Source organism: Rhinatrema bivittatum, chromosome 10 (assembly GCF_901001135.1).
Source record: "Rhinatrema bivittatum chromosome 10, aRhiBiv1.1, whole genome shotgun sequence".
Classification (NCBI taxonomy): Eukaryota; Metazoa; Chordata; class Amphibia; order Gymnophiona; family Rhinatrematidae; genus Rhinatrema; species Rhinatrema bivittatum.
The window spans coordinates 101,113,655-101,125,785 of NC_042624.1; the positions used below are offsets into that span (position 1 = coordinate 101,113,655).

Sequence of the window (12,131 nt, forward strand, 5' to 3'; positions counted from 1 at the left end):
GTAAAGCAAAGTTGAGGGTTTTCATTTACATTAGAAGTGCAGATTACATTTAAATGTAGCCAATAACAAATATTCATGTTTCCATTCTTACATTCCAAAGAGACTATTTTAGTTGTTTTTAATAACTGATAAAGAGACCAGCTGGAGGAGCTGCTGTTTCCTCCTTAACTTGAACAGCAATGCTCAAGACACAGTCACATAGCTCTGGGATAAGATGCAGATGGGATACACTTACAGCTAAGCTACCATCTAAACTGCTCCAAAGATTAACTTGCTTTGTTCTGAGTTTTACTACTTCTCTATCTGCTGTTCATCTCAGATCTCCTTTCTCTTTTGTTTCAATATATTTGTGCCTTATATTTTGCAGAATTTTTATCAACTTTTAATTTTAAAAAGGTATATCCCTTTTATTACAGCCACACCTTGCTATTGTAAATCTCTTTCCCTCAGTTCACACATCAGGTTTTTGTGCTTCATTTATATTTTGAGGTTCTGATGATGGTCAAAACAGTAGTACCCAGATCTATTTCAAATGAAAGTAGCTAATTAGATTTAAAAAATGCTAATATCTCCTAAAGAACAAGAAAAAAAATGCAATGAAAGAAAGTGATCTCAAATGAATTTACTAAACTATCAACTGAATCCTTAAAAAACCCGAAAAGATATGAGAGAGTGAGAGAGAGAGGGAGAGAGACATAAGTATTTCTCTCTCTAAAGGTGGGTCATCTAATAGGTCGAGGTGAGGTGTTAGTGGTGGTTTGGGGCCAGTTTCGCATGTAGAGTGAGACGTACGAACAGCACAGTACACCTTGGTGAAGATTTGATGTCATTTGGAGTGAGGAAAGTCTCACAAAGATGACATTTTGTACTATGTTATCTCACCCTAGCTTACCAGAGATAGGTGCACACAGTGAGGCCCTCCCCAGAGGCCAGCTCTCTCTCACTCCACTCCAGTCCTCCCCTTCTCGGCCCAGAAATGGCCAAAATGCAATTCCAAAAATTTATTGTGAATTGAGTTATGGCCATTTCAGGCATATCGCACAGCCTAACACCAGGAAAAAAAGGTGTAGTTATTTCCGTCGTTAAAACCATGTGATGGCACCCTTCGTTTAACTAAATCTCGCCCCTCCCAAAAATTTGCATTCACGCCATATGGGTTATGAACAATAACGCCATAATGCATTTTGATGAATGACCCGGTTAGATTTTAGAAAAAGCAGAACAATAGCCTGCATTTCAAAGGGAAGACGACTCCTTGTCTGTCTGTGTGTCCCCCTAAATACATTTTATATTTAATGTCATATAAACCCACCTGGCTGTTGACTCATCCTCGTCTTTCCTTTCTTCCCTCCTGGACTGTGGTTGTCCTTATCCCTTTCTCTCTACCTCTGTCCAGCAGGATTCCTGGCGGTTCTCTCCTTATCTCCCCTGATAGGCTGCCTTCCACTTTCACACTCATTAACCAGGTCAATCATCGAGTCCTGTCTCCTCCATTTCTTCTTTCACTCCTTCTCTTCTGTCTTTTCCTCTCATACTGCCAACCCCAGTCCCATCTCCTCTTTTCTTCCATTGAGCCATTTTATTCACTTTCTTCTCCTCTCTCTGTCAGGCCAGTGGAAGAGCACATGGCAGTAGTGGGAAATGTTTCTCACCACTGTGATAGCCCAGTTTCCCTCTGCTTTCCTCAGGGTGCAGCAGAGGCTGCAAAGATTCCGAAAGCTGCAACACATCCTCCAAAAGTGTAGCAGGGGAGTGTATGGTTCCCGAGGGTTGCAATCGGTCCCCTTCTTCCCCAGCTCTGCTAAACACATGGCAGTGTGGTTTGAGGTTTCTAATAGGTGTGAACAGCTGATCCACAGCAATGTGGGGTGAAGATTTTGGGGCTATAATAGATCTCACTCTCACGGCCTGTGGTAACAACTCAAACTAATCACAGGTAGAAGCAACCCACTCATTTTCTCCCTAGCTAAACTTTCTTGCAACACTTCTGGAGGACCCACGGTTGGAACCATTGCTCTAGCTGCTATCCTGGCAACTTTCCTTAGGTAGCTCCAGGAACTATAACAGCTATGCAATACACATCTCTCTCTTCCCAGCCTCTCCCAAGATACCCCATGGGAAGCTGGGATTTTCATGAAGATGGCCTTTCTTGGTTAGCAAATCCTGATCAGATTTTATTGTTTGATTGTTCTATCCTCTTTCTGTTCTGCATGTTGAGTGATCACAGCCCCATCATGGTAATTGTGACCTTTTGCTTGGCAGAATATTGCAGAGATTTGCCACTGCCTTCTGTACCTGTTTCTCCCCCCCCATTTGCCCCCATCCAATGCCATTGGTCGGCCCCTGTCACATGGTAGGAGCAAGGGATGGCACTGGTAGCCCCTGTGACATAGTAAGGGCAAAAGGCCATCGGCGCCATTTTGATTACTGGCAGCAGACGGCCCACGTGCAGGAGATTGCTCCCGGACCCCTGCTGGACCACAGGGACTTTTGGCAGGTCTGGGGAGGGGCGGGGGGTCAGGAGGGTGGGGAGTTGTAGTTAGTTAGTTTTTTGGAGTTTTTTTATATTTGCTCCATAAGACGCACAAAAAAGTGCACCTTATGGCGCGAAAAATACGGTACGTTCCCCTCCTACTCACTGCAAAGCTGAATTCTGCCATAAGATTCTTATTCTTATTCTGCCTACTGGACAACTTACTTAGCGATACCCTTTTATCACAATGGTTATCCCTCTGTCCTTCTCTTTCTTCTTTTCCCAAGTTCGATCTCCTTGTTATATGTAACTTTATTACTTCCTCTGAATATTTTACTGTTAAATGGTTGATAAGAATGTTTACCCCCTTGTTACATGTAAACCGATTTGATATGACACCTGTCATGAAGGTCGGTATATAAAAGAATTAAATAAAATTAAATAAATAAGAAGGCAGCATCACTGCTTCCACCTCACTGCTGTGGAAAGATCATGGCATGCTCACAAATTGCTTACTGGGGGATAAATATCTGTAGATCTGTTGCTTACCTGGAAGACAAACACCAGGCAGCACACTGGCTAGGTTCAAGTATGGATTGGTACTAAGCCGGAAATCTCTGGGGGGCTCTCCCAATAGTGATGTCTGGTTACTTGGTAGGGCCTGCAGAAACAATCACCACAATTACTAGTTCCCTTCTTGCTGCTATTTAAAAGTTACCTTTTAACAACTATCCCAGCAACTATCCAGATAGTTGCTGGGACAAGTGCAGGAATGATGACTGTATACTTAACAGTGCTTCTTAGTTGATACTTCACTTCCACTTCCAAATCAGTCTCTTTTCTTTTTCTTCTATCTTTAACCCATTTCACAGCTCAGCACCTTGCTGCAGTCTTTGGTACTAACTTTCTACCTCATCTCTACACTTTGAAGTTCCTGCTTCTGTCACCTCCCATCAGCAGTCATTTTTAAACACACCACATAATTTATGGCGCAAATACACGTGCAAGTTATACCAATTTCCAAAGCATGCTTATGTGCATAAGGAGACATTTTTACCTGTTAATTTTCTTACTATTAGCCCTGCTACACCAGTCCAGTCCACATAAATGGGTAATCTCCCCTCTATCAGCAGATGAAGGCAGAGAAAACCGATTTTCCAGTGATATTATGCCACTATGTATAAGTGGTGCAGCACAGTAAGAACCCAGTTTCCCTATGGCAAAACAATGAAACAACTATAACAGATAAAAATACATGGCATATGAATAACAGCAGAAAGTGTGAAAAAAACAAGAAAATCCTCGTGATTCCACCTGCCTGTTATGAACAGATATAAACAAGGGGATAATAGGGCAGGATCAAAGCATTAAACAAGGAGTGTGCATATAAATATACACGCAGCAATACAGACAACCAAGACATACACAGCCCACATGATTCAAAAAAAAAGAAAGGCCCAGCTTCTCACGGGTGTTCCTGGACTGGTGTAGAGGACTAATGGAAAGAAAATTAACAGGTAAACAATGTCTCCTTCCTTGTCTTCCTGCTACACCAGTCCAGTCCACACAAGTAGGAAGTACCAAAGCCCCACTACTTAGGGTGGGAAGAAGGGCTGCTTTGAGGACATCAGCTCCATAAGCTGCATCCTTATGACCAGTCTGTAATGCTTGGCAAAAGGAATGTAAAGATGACCAGGTAGCCGCCTTGCAAATATCTTCAGGAGACACCACAACAGCTTCTGCCCAAGATGCAGACTGCGCTCTTCTGAAATGAGCTCAAATAATTTCAGAAGCACTTTTGCTCTTTAAGCAAATATGCAGAAGCTATCCAGTTTCTAATCCATCTTGTGATTGTATTATTTGAGGCCGCTTCACCTTTGCACTGTCCCCCAAAAAGGACAAACAATCTGGCTCTCAGATTCTCTAGGGTTTGAGAAAGAACTAGGTAGCTCTTTGCAAAATAGATCATCTAGCCTAAGCCTTATAAACTTGGATCATGCAGCAGGAGGTCTGAACCCTTCCTTGATATGAATCGGACCTCCAGATAAGAGTGAACCCTGATCCCTTCTTTCCTCAGCAATGCTGTGACTAGCACCATAACCTTGGTGAAGATCTGCAGAGCTGTGACCAAACTGAGGGGGAGTGCCCTGAACTGAAAATGTTCTCAGAGGACACAAAATGGAGATATCTCTGATCCTCCTGAGAAATGAGGACAAGTACATAAGCGTCCGCCAGATCCAGGGAAGAGAAATTTGCCTGGACATCCTGCCATTAGCACAGAACAAAGCGCGCCTCCATGCAAAAACAAGAAACCCTAAGGCTGGGGTTTACCCCTTGAGGTCCAGAATGGGACACTATGACCTCGGGGACTACGAAATAAATTGAGCAATGGCCACTCCCTCTTTCTGGAAGGGCACTAGTACCACAGCCCTCGACAGTAAGACAAAACAGGGTCTCAGTCACCACCTTTAGCTTTATGACCAAAGAACAGGGATAGATCACAAAGGCAGTGGTAACTGGTGAACAGAACTCCAAGGAATAACAGTGATGAACCAGCTTCAAACCCAAAGTTATGTGGGTCCACACCTGGTAAAATTAAAAAAAAAAAAAAAAAAAAAAAGCTGCAGGCGGCCACCCACAATAAGAACAAATGAGTCGACCCACCTCACTTTGTTGAGAAGACCATCTGGCTGCCAAGGAGGGGACAGAATCAGATTTCATCTTCTGGAAATTCTGAAAGGACTGAGCCCTGTCCCTCAAAGCCTGTGAACCGTTGAAAAAATAAGAAGCCTGTTTACCCATCTTACAATGCCTAGCATCACAAAACTGCCCTTGATCTCAGGAGATACAGAAGAAAGAATACAGTTTGCCCTCAGGCATCTTTGAGGCTTAAGATCTCCGAAATTCTTGACCAGCTGTTCTAGATCCTCTCCAAATAACCTCCCTTTAAAGGGAAGCTTACCCTAGCCAAAACTTTGACCAAGAGCCTGCAGCCCAGTTCCTCAGCCAGAAGTCTTCTGGCCACCATAGCTAAAGCTATTGAGTGAGAAGAAACCTGGAGAAGATCATGCAAGGTATCAGCCAAAAAGGCCGCAGCTGACTCCATCCTAACCACCTCCTCACCTACTGGCAGCTGTTGCAACGACTACAAAAGTGCTCTGAGCACAAAACTCCCACAGATAGAAATCTGAATCACCAGAGCTGAAGAAGTAAATAAGTGTTTCAAGGGATTTTCTATCTTTCTATCCGGAGGATTCTTAAGAGAAGTGCTACCCTCCACTGGGATTGTGGTTCAACCTAGTAACTGCCATAACAAAAGCATCCACACGGGGCAGCTGAAACAAACAGTCAGGCAAGGAGAGGATACAGCTTCTGCAGCATCCAGAGCTCTCTGAACCACAACTCATAAACCTCCGCCAAGACCATCTCCTCCACTTCAGAATGAAGAAGAAAGGCCTTTTGAGGACGTTTGTACTCTTTTAATGATGGGATCCCATACATGGGGTCTCCTCCACTGCAACTTCCACCATTCTGAAGCAGGATACATCCTGATCAAGCAGGGCTACCAGTTTTTCTTTATGAAAGAGATGGATGACTGAATCATTCTCCCTAACAGAGACCACCTTTCCTGCATGGAAGCGCCACAAACCAAATCCGCCGAATCCTCCATATCCTTATCCACACCTGGGGAGGAGAGCTCCCTAGGCCGCTGAGGATGCTTGTATTGAGCTAGGGCAGCTACCAGAGTCCTGACTGAATCAGATGCAAAAAACTCCTGATGCAAAAAACTCCGCGGAAAAATCTCCATTTGAGGTATTCACGCCCGAGGAGGCCAAAACTGGGAGCACCCATGCTAGACAAGAGCAGGAGGACCCGCATCTGCTATTACCTGTGATCTCCACTGGAGTTACGAATCGGGAGGCAGCATAGGAGCATGGCTCAAGACGGCTGACGCTCCCGCCAAAACTATGTCTTCACCGTACTCTGCCTGCAGTATCCCCCAGCAGCAGATTGGCTCCGGCCATCTACAATATATCGAGGGGGATCTCAGATCCCCCCCACCCCAGGGGCTATGGAACACTCACCTGTTACCTTTTGTGCCACAACATAGGCCGAACAGGGAGGCACCGCAGCTGATGTGGAACCCTGCAGTTGTAGGCCCCACAACAGCAGCTTCTCCCAGTTTTCTCAAAAGGAGATGCAAAAAAACATCTCCCCCGGCTCAGCTCTGATGGATACTGGAGTCGCAAGCAAAACAACTTCCTCCAAGGCAGTCACTAACCCTATGAAAGACTTGAGTCTCCTGAGTTTAAGGCTCAGGCTGCTGCTGCTCCAGTCAGTGACCTTAGATTCTCTCTTTTTTTTTTTTTGTTTGGTATTCAGCACTAAAGGAGGAGTAAGAGTGTGGGGTGGTATGGAGAAAGGGGGTAAAATCAGGAGGATCCTGAGAGATTGCCCCAAGGCAAAGATAAAAAAAGATAAACCACCTGCTGAGACGTTATATCAAAATAGTATTATTATTTATTTATTTATTTATTTATTTTAAATCAGGAGAAAAAAAAATAGTTCCCCTGTCCCCCTGCACTAATTCCCTCTGGGTCTGGGAACCCCTGTTAGGGGCCCTAGCCCAAAACAGCATTCCAAAACTGTCTGCTGCACCACCAGCTGTCCTTCCATCTGTTGAAGGCAATGAATACTGGGTTCTCACAGTGCCGCACCACCTAGACATAGTTGAGTGAGGTCACTGGAGAAATCAGCTTGCTCTGCCTCCATCTGCTGGTAGGGGGACATAACCCACCTCTGTGGGCTGGACAGGTGTAGCAGGGAGACATGGAAGCCCGCTTTGAAAATTAGCACAGACAAGTTACACCTATTTGCTATACACAACATTTCCCTGAAAATGTATGTGCATAGAGTCAAGTTCTTTAAAGTATGAATATAAATCCAAACCCCTGCCCAACTCCACCCCAGGAAAGCCTCCACTCAAACCAGGTAAACGTACGCATGAACAGGACCATACATGTAGAAGTTTTCCCGCATATCAGGCCTGTAATTTTACAGCACCCACTTCTGCACATAAAAACACCGTTTTACCTGAAGTCCCAGTGAAAATTACCCCCTAAATGTTTATCCAAGCTGACATGACAACTTCTCTGGTTTCCCTAAAAGGCAGAAGCTTGCTTAACTTCTACCAGTTGCTCCACTATACCATGAAAACATTTGCACTCTTCCTAAATGCTCCATTCTCAATATAAGATTCGCCTTCTCCTTCTGTGCCTCATAAGCATCTATGATGACATTGTTCATTCACATTTACTGCTCCACCCTCTCAGCAGTAAACCAGAGCAGCTCAAACACTTTGGAACTGATTTATCAGGCACAGAATGGGAGATGGGCCTTAATAAATCAGGCCCTTTGTCTCACATCATCTTCACGGGATTCCTTCCATCCTTTGCACTTCAGTCCACAGCCTGCTGTCTGACTCTGTGCAACTCCCTCATCTTATGTGGCATCTGTTCCCTGTTAGATGCTTTGGGAAAAGTCAGCAAATAAATCCAATAATCTAATTATAAAAAAAATTAAAACACGTCACAGTCAAAAAAAAAAAAATGGCCCTTACATCAAAGAAAGATAAACTTTCCAATTCAGACATAACTATTATTGTCCTTTATGACCTCTTCACAATAAATGTTACTAGTTGGAGATATTTTAATGATTACTTTAGCAGAGAACAGAAACTTTACAATTTGTAAGTATTTTAACCTTGTTGATCTGTTATATTTAAACAATGGATATGTTTCCAATTCAAACAATTTCTTGAATTTTTTTTTTTTTATATCATGATTACTCTCACAAAAAAAGAGACAATTGGAATTTGATTTTCAGATAAAAGCAGATCCCCAATTTTTTTCTTACCCCTGAACTCATATTAATGCTTTTGGGCTGACTTGGAGGTTGCGGGACTGGGAAGGCTCCAGCAGGGAAATTAGTGAAACTCTGAAGGTAGGTCTGCGATCCTGGGACAGCTTCCTCTGCCGCTGTACTTGATGGTTTATCCTGTGACAGCCCTGGCACAGACTGACTGGGAAAGAAGGGCATCATATCCACTCCTGCTGCTGCCTTTGAGGCAGATGTCAAATTAGTTGCTGCAGTTAATCATAAAAAGACAAATCTTTCTGTTAAACAAGATTTAACTTGTCTTGGTCTGGTTTCCAGTAAACAAGAATTGGCAAGAATGAGTTTTGCTTCTGCCAATCCAAGTAATTGTTTGTGCAAAACAAGTAAATGCAAGGCTTAATTTGTAGACAAAAAGGAAGTGAGATTGAGGAAGGGGGGGGGGGGTGAGATGGATGGGGTCAGGGCCAGATGTGAAGTCTCCCTCTCACACACACACACACACACCCTCAAATCAAAGCCATGTGGGCCAGGAGTGGATAGCAGGAAAATATCAACCGGAGGATTTTTTTCAGAACCACTCCATGGGGTTTCTGACTTCCTCAGCACGTGCTTCAACAGCTCCCAAAAGCTCATCCCATAAGAGATCATGTGACCTGAACCCTGGCAGAATTCAGCCAAAGAGTTCCCAACACAACAGGCCAATACAGTACAGTGCGCTCAGGTTTGAACGCACATTTTTGACGCGCTAGCTTTACCCCTTATTCAGTAAGGGGTAATAGCGTGTCGAAAACGCGCTGCCAACCCCCCCGAAACTAATAGCGCCTGCAACATGCAAATGCATGTTGATGGCTCTATTAGTTATTCCCGCACGATTCAGTAAGTAAAATGTGCAGCCAAGCCGCACATTTTACTTTCAGAAATTAACGCCTACCCAAAGGTAGGCGTTAATTTCTGCTGGCACCGGGAAAGTGCACAGAAAAGCAGTAAAAACTGCTTTTCTATACACCCTCAGACTTAATATCATGGTGATATTAAATCGGAGGTCCCAAAAGTTAAAAATAATTAAAAATAAAAAAAATAAATAAATAAAAAATGTAAAATTGGCCTGTGGGTTGAAAACCGGACACTCAATTTTGCCAGCGTCTGGTTTCCGAACCCGTGGCTGTCAGCGGGTTTGAGAACCAACGCCGGCAAAATTGAGCGTCGGCTGTCAAACTCGCTGACAGCTGCCGCTCCTGTCAAAAAAAAAGAGGCGCTAGGGATGCGCTAGTGTCCCTAGCGCCTCTTTTTAACACAGGCCCTAATTTGAATATTTCTTTTTACTGAATCGCGCGCACAGGAGAGTGGCCTGGGCGCTCGCCCGCAACTTTTATTGTATCGGCCTGTAACTAAGTAGTAGATAAAGCACATTCTAGGCCTATTGTAACACATGCTGGGTGTTGAGCTTGGCCCTCAGAAAGCCATGGGTACACAGAATTACAATTGCAATAAAAGGCAACACTATAAATATAAAAGAGACCCTAAAACACCCAATACACCTCCTTTTGGGAAAAGAGAACAAGTCAGGCTTTATTCTGTGGTTCCTACCCTCAAACACAATATAAAGAGCCCATAAGATATAAACAAAAAAGTGCAGACAAAAACTGAACTGGAAACCACAAGCAGCCAGATTCTGTATGCAACGCAACAATAGCTTCCTCATAAAATATGAAAATAAATAAATAAATAAATAAAACTTCAATCGTAACAGTAAAACCATTCTAATAAAAATAAATATTTCAAAACAGCTGTCAAATGGAACATCCAATAATTAAAAACAAAAAATTTGTAAAAATTTCCCAAATACCAAGAAAATATTTTAACACACCAGACACACCTAACACCACCTAATAATTTAAACTAATAAGGATAAAAAATCCCATGCTCTTTATACTTGGGAACTTTTGATTCCTATCACACAGATTGTCGTGGATCAGTTAGGCATATACACACACATGTTCATTCTCATATGTGCCCTCACAAACACGCTCTCACACATGCTCACTGACTCACATGCACTTACACATGCTGACACATGTACTCAGATGTGCTCACACACATGCTGACATGCATACTCACTGATATACATGTGCTCACATACACTCATACATGCTTGCTGACACACACATATTGACTAACATGCACTCTCACATATGCTCACCGGCAGACATGAACTCAACAGATGCTTAGATTCACACATACTCTAACTCACTCACACTCTTCTCCATTTCTGTCCCTGAATAAGTTTAAAAAAAAAAAAATTTACTCCCATTGGTTGTCAGGAATATTCAGGAAGGGCCCGAAAAGAATAGGGTATGAGTAGGCTCCCTGTTTCTGTTCCAGCATGTTGTGATCCTCATGGGCGGGGGCAGCGCTGATAATTACATTTTTTGGAGCAGGACAGCGTGAGAGCAGTTGCGCCTGAGAGCAGCGGGAAGGTGTTCAGCCCATGGTGAGGTAGCGCTGTGAGGTTTCTGTGTTCCTGTAGTCGGCAGTGGAGAGACCAGAGCAGGCGAAGCAGGGCAGGTGTGGAGGGAGGCAGCGGGAGTATTTTCTATTGCCACGGTAGTGATGAGGGAGGGAAGGAGCAGCAAAAGCAGACTCATGCAGCCCCACATTCCCACTGCTGTCACAGCGTGATGCCTAAAACGGAAGGGGAGGCTCCCACCGAGACGGTGGTGGAGGAGAAAAGCAGAGCGGGCCCGTGGAATCTCCTTTCTGTTGCTACATGCAACCAAAACATAAGGAGAGCCTTGGAGAACTGAAAAAGAAACAAAAAACCCCGAAGCTGCTGCGGAGTCTGGCATCGGTCACAGCAGCTCCGCAGGCATGGGGCTGCTGTGACCCACACCAACCACGTGACTGGTCAGACTGGCCCACCGCGGCATGCCCGAAGCCCCGATAGGCCAAGCCGTCCCCTGCATGCTGTGACTGCCCTCGTCTCAGGCTAAGAAGCTCCAACACACTGTTCTTCTTTGCTTACTCCAAGGACTGGGGATCCATAAATAATCCATGCAACTACTGGCTCTGTTCTGTTTCCTCAGGGGAGCCAAAAATGATACACACTGTCAGCTCTGCTCCACTGTCTCAGGTCTCAGAAAAAAGGTGGCAGAAAGCCAATCCGAGTTGTTCTCTGCCAGGAATTAAGCCCTCAGTAATGGACACAAAAACGGTTTGAATTTGCACAATTTTAAAAGTTGTGAGCAGTACAGCCATTCATCAAGGCCAGGGCTGAAGCCTTGACAACCGACACTACTGCTCACAAGTTTCAAACTTGTGCTAATTCAAACCCCTTTTTTGGGTCTGTTCTTTGCTTTGCAGTGTCTGCTTCAGCAATCGCTCCTTCCCCATCTATTCTCTGCAATACAGGAGGGGGAGGGGAAGAGGGAACAAGAGGGGGAGGGGCTGGATTAGGAAGAAGTGACTGTTTTCTTCTCTGTGTGCGCCAGGTTCAGCCCTCCTCTTATTTTTACCTGCAGATTGTTTGGAGGGGAGAGGCTGAAGCTAATTACCTCTGTTGCTTTGCCCCCCCCTAAGTCTGAAAGGAAGAAATGCCAGGCTGCTCACCACAAATTAAAACCCTAAGCAAATGCGCGTCTGACGGTGGCCCATCAACGGAAGAGCTCCCCTACTGCTATCTGTCTGGAATCTAAGTTATACCGCTCTTATGGCAAAGCTTATTTTCGCTTTAAAAAAAAAAAAAAAAAAAAATATCAAGATA

General features: G+C 44.2%; 1 protein-coding gene across 2 annotated transcripts in view; it reads right to left on the reverse strand.

Moving 5' to 3' along the window:
- RAVER2 (ribonucleoprotein, PTB binding 2) overlaps positions 1 to 12,131 on the reverse strand; it is an 85,467-nt gene that overhangs the window by 20,657 nt on the left and 52,679 nt on the right. For both annotated transcript variants that reach the window (XM_029617549.1, XM_029617548.1), the window contains exons 9-10: positions 8,390 to 8,619; positions 3,023 to 3,134 (exon numbers count right to left, since the gene is read on the reverse strand). In XM_029617549.1, coding sequence (XP_029473409.1) covers positions 3,023 to 3,134; positions 8,390 to 8,619 — 342 coding nt within the window. The remainder of the gene's footprint in view (positions 1 to 3,022; positions 3,135 to 8,389; positions 8,620 to 12,131) is intronic.